The sequence below is a fragment of the Rhineura floridana genome, chromosome 10, assembly GCF_030035675.1.
Source record: "Rhineura floridana isolate rRhiFlo1 chromosome 10, rRhiFlo1.hap2, whole genome shotgun sequence".
Classification (NCBI taxonomy): Eukaryota; Metazoa; Chordata; class Lepidosauria; order Squamata; family Rhineuridae; genus Rhineura; species Rhineura floridana.
In genome coordinates, this window is record NC_084489.1 from 84,518,771 (window position 1) to 84,531,197 (window position 12,427).

The 12,427-nt window shown below is 39.9% G+C and overlaps 1 protein-coding gene across 4 annotated transcripts in view; it reads left to right on the forward strand.

Annotated features, from left to right (window-relative positions):
- NKTR (natural killer cell triggering receptor) overlaps positions 1-12,427 on the forward strand; it is a 47,713-nt gene that overhangs the window by 676 nt on the left and 34,610 nt on the right. For all 4 annotated transcript variants that reach the window (XM_061587793.1, XM_061587792.1, XM_061587794.1 and 1 more), the window contains exons 2-4: positions 1,812-1,906; positions 8,272-8,346; positions 9,274-9,381. In XM_061587793.1, the coding sequence (XP_061443777.1) occupies positions 1,849-1,906; positions 8,272-8,346; positions 9,274-9,381 (241 nt within the window). In that variant the 5' untranslated portion in view covers positions 1,812-1,848. The remainder of the gene's footprint in view (positions 1-1,811; positions 1,907-8,271; positions 8,347-9,273; positions 9,382-12,427) is intronic.

Here is a 12,427-nt window from a genome sequence, read left to right on the forward strand (position 1 = left end):
ATTTAGTCTCTTTTCTTCCTCTTCACCTACAGACACACGCCAGATATGCCAGGAGTGGTTGGGGTGGGGCTCCCTCGAGTCGTCGGTCCGCCTTCTTGGCAGAGCCGAGAGGGAAAAAAGATGCTCGAGGGGGACCCTTCCCGCTCCTCGGGCGTCGACCCCTTTACGCCCCTCACTTGTGCAAAGCCTGGCACACTGGCTCATCATCATCATCATCATTATTAGGAGGAGGCGTCATGAGTCTTTTCAAATCCTAGGGTCTGCTTTTGTAAATGCCCTTTTACTGAATCAGGCCTTTGGTCTATTGAGGACTGACTGGCAGCAGTTCTCTTTCTCCACTGCCTTGGGCAAATTTCTTGGGGAGTATAGGTGGTAGAGATCTGGGGCTGAGCCTAGGACTTTCTGCATGCAGAGGTGTGATTTTCTCCCGGAGTTGTTACTGTGTTGTATTTTGGGGTGATTGGTTTTATTTGTACCTATTGCATACAATCCAGAAAGGCAGTCCCAGTATTCCCCAGCTGCATGTGCTTCTCTGGGCTTCCAACCCAGGGCTTCCTATAGACCAGGAAGCCTCTATTTAGCTTGTTGCAGTGATTCCCAAACTCTGCTCCTGCAGAGCTCGGCCAAGGAATTTTGCCAGTGAAATGCAGTCATGGCAGTCTTTTCGCAGTTCACAGCAAAAAATAAGTTCATGGCTAGATTTTTGTTCAGTTTTATACATTGTGGCAATTTATTAATGTAATATGACCACATATGGCATCAGATTCACAGCTATTAATATTCTAGTTTGAATGATGGTATTTAAAAAACACCATGATATCTAGGTGCTCTACTAACTGCAAAAGGTTGTGAATCACTGGTTTGTTATAACATTTCTATTTGAAGTTGAGTGTATATTTTGTCGTTGTAACAAATCCCACCCTCTTCACAATTGAAAAATTGAAGCTTTGTTACTGTGTATAAATTTAGTCAGCATTCATGGGTTTACAGTATGAAGTATATCATATGCCCCACAAATGTGCTGTGTGGGCTATTAAGGATGTAATCCTATCAAATTTAATTAAGTGGCAGTGAGTCTCCTTGAAATCAAATGGCCCTAGGATCAGGTTATAAATAATTATAGAAGTATATGGAAGAGCTAGGAAGAACTTCTCTCTCATATACATTCCAATACATTAAAGGTGAGAGGAGAGCATTTTATCATCCTCTTTCTAAGGTAATATTTCTCAGAACTTATTTGTAATTTCTTTCAAACTCGCCACCACCACCAAAAAAAGTTGAGGGTTCAAGTGTTAGCTCGTTCCCATTAGCAAATGAGGAAAGTTAAAGTAGTTCACCTCTCTTCCTAAAATCCTTGAGGAGCTTGAGTGTATGATACTACTCCTTTATGAAAGTTGTAAGCTGAATAGAGCTCATTGTTCCCTAGCCTGGAGTCCTCTAGTACTAGAAGGGTCCTCCTCTTTCAGCTTCTTAATAGAATTGGGGGGGGGAGTGGGCTGTATCTCGTACAAAGGCGAAGGAAAGCTGAACAAGGGTTACCTCCCACCATGTTCAAATTTTCATTATAAATGGAAAATGCAAGTTCTGTTTGGCTCATGTGAAATCCACGCTGCTTGTAATCATTGGCTATTTTGTCACATGGGTGGAGGATTGTTTCCAATCTTGGCACTCTACCCTCCCTTTATGGTATTGGGCATTCCTAGCTTGGTTTGGCATTCAAACTACAATAAATATCCTTCTGCTTCTCTGTGATGTTTTATACAACAAATATTGAGCTGCTTGAATTCTGAAACACTTCTCTTTTTCTCAAGGTGGTGAGGAGAAGAGGTGCTTGGGCTTCCTGCTGCCATGGGGGCACAGGATCGGCCTCAGTGCTTCTTCGACATAGAAATCAATCGAGAACCAGGTAAGACTTGGGGGCTCTGAGACCACTGTTTGTTTATTGGAAATATGTTTGACTCTCTTCACTGCTGGAATTAAGTAAAGCCCTGAAGCAGAAGTATGTGCAGCCAGGGCGGTCTCTTAGATCAAATGTTTAGGTATATGACTGCTATATTTCATATTATTGGAGAAATATATTTTCCTCTGGTGCAGTGCTATGAAGATATAATAGGTTTGTTAATATTTAGCCATGCATAGCAACTTGGGAAATTGTTGCAATATTCATATGTGGTGTCTTAAGAATTTTAATATTGATAAATAAACTGAGCTGATGTTATAGGGTAGTTAGTAAATGCCATCTGCATTCCATATGAGATAAATGAGCTTTATACAAACGAATAGAAAATAAATAAAATGATTTGAATTTGAGAAGGCTGGATAGGTAGGGTTTAAACATTTGTATGTTAAAAACTTTTATTTCAGGTATATTGTGAGAGGTGGGATAATTCAGAGGTCTGCTAAAAAAAACCCTCTCAATGTGCTAGGATGAGTTACTACTTAAATTGACATAGATGTAATTTGGATGATGCATGCTGATTCCTAAAGAGAGTGTGTTTGCACTGGCAGTCAGATGGAAGAGTAGAATCATTCAAAACATCAAGTTGTTGATTATATTATATTTGTTCATTATATATTTATACCTCACTTGCCAGCCAAGCCCACAAAACGGTATAGTTTGTTAAGGATACATGGTTGTATTTGGCATTCTGTTCTGGTCTTTGGCAGTGAAGGTTGTTCGCTTTAGGGGAGGGGCAGAGGAAACTGCAGATGGACTCTGGCTGACTGATGATTTTATCAGGCAGAAGGTTTTAAAAACACACAAAACACACACACCAAGTACTGTGACATTCATAGGTGTTTCTGTGACCACCGGAATCTCCATCCAGGTTTAATGTATGCATCTTTCACATCTCTCATTTTTCTCTATGAATGAGAACAGGAAATTTACTGTTTTATCATGAATGATGAGATTGACATGATTCTGACAAAGACTCCAAATGTTAACTGCAGACAATTTTTTTCTGAATTTCATATCTTATCCTACTTGTACATAGTTTTTGTGGCAGAGAACTTCTGCACTTAGACTTTCTGTCTCTAGAACGTGCTTCGTTGTAAGAATTGGTATGATTTATCAATTGTAGGAGAACATATGCTCCCTGCCTCACTCCCAAATAACCATAGATCAGCCTTGCCTTCACAAGAAAGCTTCATAGTGAGAATTGGTACGATTTATCAATTGTAGGAGAACATGTGCTCCCCCCCCCCACTCCCAAATGACCATAGATCAGTTTTACCTTCACAAAAAAGCAGCATTCATTTTAGTTTAAGTATTACACTCCACCTGGCTGACCAACAGGATCCGTGAGGCAATTAAACTAAAATATAGACAAAACAGTTAAACGCAATAAAGTTGCTATTGTAACAGCACTAAGAGTAGGTTACAACCCACCAGGCCATAAAGTTTTTTTTTAAAATCACCAGTCGTGATAGAGATAAAGAGGATTAAAGATACAATCCTGTAAGTCCCGTTGACTCAGTGGGGCTTTGGAGTCGATGTATAGGATTGACTGTGACTCTCTAGCAATGAACACATAATCCTCTTCAACATAGACCTGAGCAATTTGTCTCTTTCTGTTTTTAGCAAAAAAAAATTTTTTTTTACTTTAATTTCTAAAACATAGTGATCTGCAGCAATGAATTGAATTGTATGTTTCTGGGATTAAATGTTAAATGAAATTTTAGCCTGAAGAAAATTCAGTATGAACTTTATTTGATTACTGTGTTTCTTTCCATTTTCCTTACAAATGCTTTTTTTGTTGTTCATAGTTACTGGAGAGTTTTTGAATGTATCTGGTTTATCTGTTCTGACAGCTGATTTTATTTTTCTGGTGCTTTATTATGATGACAATAGTGTTTTGATTTTTTTTTATAGCTGTGCTGTTAGCCGTAGTAAAAGACAAACATAAATGGTAGCTTTGTGCTGTAATACTATTTCTGTGCCAAGAGTTATTCTCACGTCAGTTTTAACAGAGGGCTCTTGACATGCTTCTTCTTTGTAAATACACTTAATTTTACTGTGATAATTTTAGTGGTTTTTATTGTAAGCCAGCCACAAGATTGGTTGATTTGGGATAAACTTAAACTAACAAGCTGAAGTATAAGATATAGGGATTAGTGTGTTTCCAGTACACCACATAGGCCTCGCTCAACTCCAAACTGGATTGTTTCTGTAAGTCACAAGAAAAATGGTCAAGTGTTCTTGTGTAACACTGCTTCTCTTTGTCCCCAGGCCTGATTCAAGAAAACTAGCCTAAGAGGGCTGAGAAGGCCTTTGAGCCTCTCTTAGCAGTTGCCTGCCTCCTTGGAATAATCTTCTTTGCATTTTTAATGTTTCTTTAATAGTCATTTTTAATGCTTTTTAGGTGCATATTTCTTCACATTTGGTAATTTAATGAAGAGGTGATGGGGGAATTTTTGCACTGTGCTTTGCACTTCAGTAGGCTATTAATAGTACAGTGTGGTGTTTTTTAAACTTGGTCTTTCTAAGTCTCATCCTTTACCCATCTGCAGTTTAATTTCCTTTTTTAGGCAGGTAAGAAGTTAGTGAGGTTAAATACCACCCCACGTGGCGAGTACTTCTGTACTCTTCATTCTCCTCCACACAGAGTGCTATAGGAATGGAGGTAATGATCAGGCTCTGTTCTGAGTCAGTATCTTTAGGACTAACCCTAGCTCTTAGTCCTAGCTGGAAGCCAGTCCTGAGCTGTCTCTGTTGAGCAGCTGCAGTCAGTATGCAACTTGCAGTAGGCTGGGGAAGTGAGGCCCATTATTTTGTATTGGTGACTCCCAGCTATAGAGACATCAGCTTGCTAGACTGGATTTCATTGAGGTGAAAGAGGTATATACAATATAAAACAGATTTGTGTTTGGTTGTTGATTTTTTTTTAGTTTTTTATTATTACCTTTGCCTTGTACAGTGGCAGTTGTTTCTTTTTCGTTGCTTTGGGCACTTATAATGAAGCAAAACAAACATTAAATAATAAAATAGAAGCACTTTTTCTGTTTGGTGATAAAATAAAAAGTTATGAATTCTAATAAGGTCTTCACTAGTAATTTAGAGTGGAAGAGGAAGCCTCCTGCTTGAGAAGCAAGAAGCATTTGGGAGTGAGAAGAGATCTTTAATGAAGTGCACTTGACAGGAAATCTAAGTGGGGAAAGGAAAATATTTCAAATGAGATTGTCTTATCTCTCCTCCACCTTGAATTGCCTACATTAGAAAATAAATGGATTTTGCTTGTATGTAAAATAAGTTCTAATTATCATAGTCTCAAATTAGATACTTTAGAAGTAGTTTTAGTTGTGGTAGTAGATTTAGGCTGCAATGCAATACATGTCTACTCATAAATAAGTTCCATTGGGTTCTGTGGGACTTACTCCCAGGTAACTGTGTATTGGATTGCAGCTTTAGTCATCTGTGTATCATTGTAAAAAATTAAAATATGAAAGGTTAATCTAAATTGTGTATTCTCAGACTTTGTGCAAGCGCCTAATATGACTATTAAAATGGCTGAGGGAAGTAGCAGAGTGCATAAGGATTTGGATTTCAGAATTGCTGAAGCAATTAAGTGATCAAAGTTTTCTTGGAAAACCTCCTGTGCTTCATGGTCATTCTACAGATTAATGTTCTGAGCCTGTTCTAAAAGTATGGAACATATCCTGATTTAGAACATGTATTTAACTTTTTATAAAAGAAAGTCAAGGACACTTTTAAATTATGTTATAAAGACGGGTCTCTAAAATCAATCATGCAACACCACAGTTGATGTTCTGCATACTGCCCCCAGCTACCCTCACATTTTCTTTAATCTTCAAAGGATTTGTGCTGCTGCTTACTCCCTCTCCCACTCTTATGTGCCTCCCTCTTCCTGTCTTGCATAGTTTTAAAACTATGATCAGTGCTTTAAAAACTGGTATGCATCCCCCCCCTGTGGTGGACAATAGGAAGAAGGCTGTTGTAAGGATCATAGCCAGAAATGTTGAGCAGTTGGTGTGAGCAAAGACTACTGAAAATGGATTATCCTGCCTCCACCACTGATTAGGTCACCATCTTTTTTTGTAAGATGCTTTGCTGCTGCACCCACCCGTCACGCTGCGTGATGTCATGACTACGTAACATTTTACAAAAATATAGTACATGGGGGGGAACAAAAAAATTTAAAAATCCTTTTTTTAAAAAAATGCACTGATTTTTATCCACCTAGTCACTTCCACATAGGTGAATATTTCAAACTGTAAGCCTGCCTTAGCATCACTTATGAAAATGCTTTAACAATCCTCTCTTTGCTGCCAGGAATCTACACAACTGGGAAGAAAAAGAAGCATAGAATGAGTGTAAGCTAATGGCTGCTGTTGAGGCCAGCTGTGCTGAATCTGCCCCCTCTTCACTAGCTTACCCAAAGCTCCATTGCAGGATAGCTATAGGAGAAGTCAGAATTGTCTCTCGCTTTTTAATGCCATGATGCTTATTGGCAGGGAGGGGAGGTTATAGAGGAGGGCAACAAAGTATGGCAAGGGCAGACGCTTAGCCCTTAATTGTTTCTTATTGTAGCCGAATTCATAGGACCTATGAAGGCTGTAGTAGGCTGTCTACAACACACTTGTCTACTGTTTTTAACATTTAACCTTCACTTATGCACTGGCACATGCATTTTTGCAAACTTTTGGCAATATGCAAATGAAAGGGTTTCTTTGCTCTTAAGTACTACATTGCGAAGGGCTCTTGAAGAAGCCCTATACAATAGTGAGACCTAGAGGGAGAAATATCAATAATTTAAGATATGCAGATGATACCATACTACTAGCAGAAACCAGTAATGATTTGAAACTAATGTTGATGAAAGTTAAAGAGGAAAGCACAATAGCAAGACTACAGCTGAACGTCAAAAAGACTAAAGTAATGACAACAGAAGGTTTATGTAACTTTAAAGTTGACAACGAGGACATTGAACTTGTCAAGGATTATCAATACCTTGGCATAGTCATTAACCAAAATGGAGACAATAGTCAAGAAATCAGAAGAAGGCTAGGAGTGGGGAGGGCAGCTATGAGAGAACTAGAAAAAGTCCTCAAATGCAAAGATGTATCACTGAACACTAAAGTCAGGATCATTCAGACCATGGTATTCCCAATCTCTATGTGTGGATGTGAAAGTTGGACAGTGAAAAAAGCAGAAAAGAGAAAAATCAACTCATTTGAAATGTGGTGTTGGAAGAGAGCTTTGCGCTTACCATGCACTGCAAAAAAGACAAATAATTGGGTGTTGGAATGAATTAAACCAGAACTATCACTAGAAGCTAAAATGATGAAACTGAGGTTATCCTACTTTGGGCACATAATGAGAAGACGTGATTCACTAGAAAAGACAATAACACTGGGAAAAACAGAAGGGAGTAGAAAAAGAGGAAGGCTAAATAAGAGATGGATTGATTCCATAAAGGAAGCCACCGACCTGAACAGCAGATCTGAGCAAGGTGGTTCACGGCAGATGCTATTAGAGGTCACTGATTGATAAGGTCGCCATAAGTCTTAATCGACTTGAAGGCACATAACAATAAAGAGGGAGTGAAGAAGGTACATAGTCTGGAAATTTTGCTTGCCTGGGCTTATTTTTCCTCCCTTAACCAAGCCTGATATGCACTAAGCTGTAACAAAGTATGACTTAAATCCATATTAGGCCTGTAAAAGAATCAGGCCTGTACATGCCTGCTTCCCTGATCATTGTGGAAAATTAAAATAACCATCAGGCACCCTGCAGTCTCTGGTTGTACTTTCTCCTGTTCTGCCAGAGAGGCAGAATACATGTCTGGTAAGTTCTCTGTTTTTTCAACAGAAGACAAGTGTGCCTGAGAGCGAGTGGGCAAAGATTCAAATAAGTTTAAACTTTTTAAATAATTACAACTAAGCATAATGAGAAGACACATAATGAGAAGACATGATTCACCGAAAAAGACAATAATGCTGGGAAAAACAGCAGGGAGTAGAAAAAACAAGAAGGCCAAACAAGAGATGGATTGATTCCATCAAGGAATCTACAGACCTGAATGTACAAGATCTGAACAGGGTGGTTCATGACAGATGCCATTGGAGGTCACCGATTCATAGGGCTGCCATAAGTTATAATTCAGTTGAAGGCACATAACAACAAAGCTTTTACTGGGTTTTGTTGTCTTCAGCAAGAATATTTGGAAGTACGATCACTGAGGAAATTTAACTATTTTGGCCTGGATATTACAAAACTGCCAAGTAACCATATATCTATTCTTATTCCAGTTGGTCGTATCATATTTCAACTTTTCTCTGATGTTTGTCCAAGGACTTGCAAAAACTTTCTCTGCCTATGTACAGGTAACTCTTCTTTTGCCATAATTGGGAATAATTACTCCATTTTTCATGTAACGTGTGGCATCATAACTTGGGGGTCCACAAATGTTGGCTGAGCCTTGGGGGTACTGAGAAGCTGAGCACAAGGTCAGAGACACTCCACTGCCTGTAGTTCCCATTAGGCATCAGAAATGTATTTGCCAGAATTAAAAAAAAACCACTTGCCACCCATTAGCGCATTTGGATTCCCGTTACCGTTGTTTTTGAGTCTGTAATGTGAGGCTTCAAAATTATTAAAGTACATCTGTAAGATGGTAGACCAAAAATTTCCCTAGGAGATATTACATTGGTGCCCTGTTCTGCAGTGCTGGACCAGGATGTGTAAATACAAATATCTGAACATTAGGTATGGGAAGGTGCATTTGACACAAGTCCTCTTCATGTGTTTTTCCCTGAGGATAAGTATCCAAAGAGATTAGGAGAAGGCTTGGGCTCATTTGTGCTCTTTCTGCCCTTTTTGCTGTCCGCTCTTTTGCCAAAAAGCAAATAGAACAGCCAAGTGGAAGCTCCTGCGGTAATTTGGTTGTGAGATCTCTCTTGAGCCCAGGAGATTAAATCCTATTTAAATTCTCCTAATCTTTCTTCAAACAATCCTGGAGGGAAATAATATCTGCCATGTGCTAGGAAAAAAACCTGTTGATGTGATCATTAAAAGCCAAACAAGTTGACCACACACAATATTAAAGCTTTGGAGAAGAGAGGAGGAAAGTTAGCAAATCCCTAAATACATCGATGCATATAGTAGAAAAATTGTAGTGTTCTTTTTATGTTTAAACCTGATTCTTCTGCAGCATGGTGATGCCTTGCTCTGTATTTCTGTTCAATTTGAAAGCAAGCTTATTACTTCAGCATTTTTAAAGCTGATAGCTTACATATGTTTCCTTCCTGCAGGGGAAAAAGGAATTGGAAAAACAACTGGAAAAAAGCTCTGCTACAAAGGTTCCACATTCCACCGTGTGGTTAAAAACTTCATGATACAAGGCGGAGACTTCAGTGAAGGTAGAGCATGAGAGAAATTGGGGTTCCCCCTTCAACCCTGCCCAATCAGGGAAATAATGTGTATAGTAATGTAAAAATAACAATCAGTTACCTAATACCATTTTAAAAGCAAACAATAAGATGAGATGCTAATCTTGCTTTTTTAAATAAGTAAATAAATTTCTAGCCCAGCTTCTCCTTGAGACTTCGGGTGAACAATTGCTTTGAATAAAAGAAAATGGGCTTTAAATTACCTGAAAGGCTCTCCATTTACATCTGAACAACTGAGCTTTGTTTTGATGTTGTTATGAAATCTTTGAACCTATTCAGTGTGTGTTCTTAATGTCCTCTCAAACATTATATCTTTAGGCAGTGTCAGAGGGAGATTGGCCAGTTGCTTATTCTGGATGGGGTTGCACTTCTTCCGAAAGAACAGGCTTGTAGCTTAGACATGTTCCTAGATCCAGCTTTGTTGCTGGAGGGTCTGGTAGCCTCAGTGGCTAGGAGTGCCTTTTAACAGCTATGACTGGTAGGTCAGCTCTGCCTGTTCTTGGTCAGGGATGCCCTGGCCATGGTAATCTCTAGCCTCAACATGCTCTCTGTGGAGCTACCCTTAGGCCTGATCCAGGAGTTCCAGCTGGTGCAAAATACTGCGACTAGACTGTTGGTGGGGGCAGACAACCTCCAAAATACAGCTCTGGTGCTTAAAAGTTTGTACTGATTGACCAGAAGGCACATTCAGGGTTCTTGTATAAACTTTGGTCCAGCATTTCTTGGATTCCTGCATGAGCCCCTTCCTTCTCTACTATCAATGAGGTGTTAAGTGTCATTGTTAGTGCCCCCCCCCCAATTGCTCAAATAGATGGCTCGGATCCACCAGGATATGTGTGCTCAGTTTGTGGGCCCAATTCTGTGGAACTGCCTGTCAGTTGAGATCAGACAAGCCCCCTCTCCATTGAACTTCCAGCACCTGGTGAAAGTCTTTTTATTTCAGCAGGCACTTTAAGTAAGTTTTCTAATTTTTAAGGATTATTTTACCTGATTTTATATTTATTGTATCTTTTTAACCTTACTGTACACCACTTAGAAACTGTGGTGGTAAGTGGTATATAAATTGGAGAAATAAATAATACCAGTTGCTGTGAATCCCAAACGGGGAGAGTGCTTTTGCGCTGAGGTCCTGCTTGCAGGCTTCCCAGAGGTATTTGGTTGGTCACTGTGAGAACAGAATGCTGGACTAGATGGGCCATTGGCCTGATCCAGCAGAGCTGCACTTACATTCTTACATAAAAGTAAGGGCTCCGCCCCTGCTCGTATTGCTTGCTGACCCTGCCTCAAACCCCTCACCAATCCCTGTGCCTTTAGACTTTGCCAAAAAAAACCCCAACAAATTCATAAACCAAGAGTGGGGAACCTTTTTTGCTCTCACCCTGTGGGCCAACTTTAACAGATGGGTAGGGCAGTCCCAATGTCAATTGCATGACGTAACTAATGTCACATGAGTGACATTTGTCAAAGTTGGTCTACAGGGTGGGAGCAAAAAAGGTTCACCACCACCAGTCTAATAAGTTAGCGTGTGGGATTTAGACCTGGCTAAGCCTCCCCCCTGTTTTGCCCCTCCCCTCAAGAGGTGGCTAAATGGCCCCCACTTTCCTTCTGCCCTTTTGAGGTGGTTAAGCCACCTTCCCTTAAGAGGTGGCTAAGGGCCCCTGCTATCCCCCCAGCCCCCACATCCCCCTCCCCTTTAGAAGTGGCTAAGCACTCCCCACTTTCCCTCCTTCCCTTTAGAGCTGCTTATGCCCCCCTGCTTTCCCCCCTCCTCTAAAGAGGCGGCTAATTTTTGCCCTGCTTTCCCCCTAAGCCTCCCACTTCTCCCCTCCCCTTAAGAGGCGGCAAAAGTCCCCTCACTTTCCCCCACCCTTTTAGAGGTGGTTTAGCCCTCCCCACTTTCCCCCTCCTTTTTAGACCCCCATTTCTCCCTTCCCTTTTATTTTTTTATTTTATTATGTTGATGTACATCGCCTAGAGTGGCCGTTAATTCAACCAGATTGGCGACTCACAAATAAAATTTTATTATTATTATTATTATTTTAAAGGAGGCTAAGGGCTCCCCAGTTTAGGGCTAGCTCTAGGCCCATTCCCTTTTTTTATAAGACACTTTGCTGCTGTGCCTGCACGTCACACTGCATAATGTCACGACAGTATGACATCTTACAAAACTATAGTATAGAGATAGAAAAGTTCTACGGCAGCTTTCTGAGTTATCCACTTCCCTTCATTAAGGAAAGTTATATCAGCTTTCCTTCGTTAATATTGCATTAAAAAGGTCACATGAATAATTTTGTTACATTTAGAATTGAACAAATTGGTATGTCAGTCAAAACACATCTGTGTGCAAACACAATAAAATGCTGCATGGAAGTCATGTATAAGAATTTACTTAAGTCGCTTGTGAAGGTTATCGTGTAGCATTCCTCATTTGTGAGAAAGATTAGTTTAGAATTTGCACACGGCTGTATTTTGACTGACAAGCCAGTTTGTTTAATTTCAAATGTAACCAAAAATATTAATCTGGTTTTGCATAATTTGCTTAATGTAAATCGAGTTAATTACACAGGATCATCACATCTGCCATTTGACAGAAAGTTCACACAAATGAGAGTTGTCAAACTTGTTGGTGTCCTTAAGCAACAAATAGAAGTAATGTGTTCAGAATTGGTGTGTGACTGTCCATTACGGCTCTGTTCATTAAACTGCCCCTTGATTGACGTTGCTTTCTTCAGCCCTGCTACAGATTGCCTATCTTTATCCTGAACTGAAGGCTTACTTTGAATGTAAGTTGAAAGGCTGCAGTTGCTGAGACTTTGATTGGTATCAAATTAATTTATGGCAGGGCTGGAGAACTTGCGGCCCTCCAGGTATTTGACTCCCATAAGTCTCAGCCAGCATGTCCAATAGTCAGGGATGTAATCAGGCAATATCTGGCAGTCCAGAAGTTCCCCACTACTAATTTAGGGAGCAACAGCAAGCTGTGAAATGGTTCTGAGTAGAGCGTTGTAGCATCTTT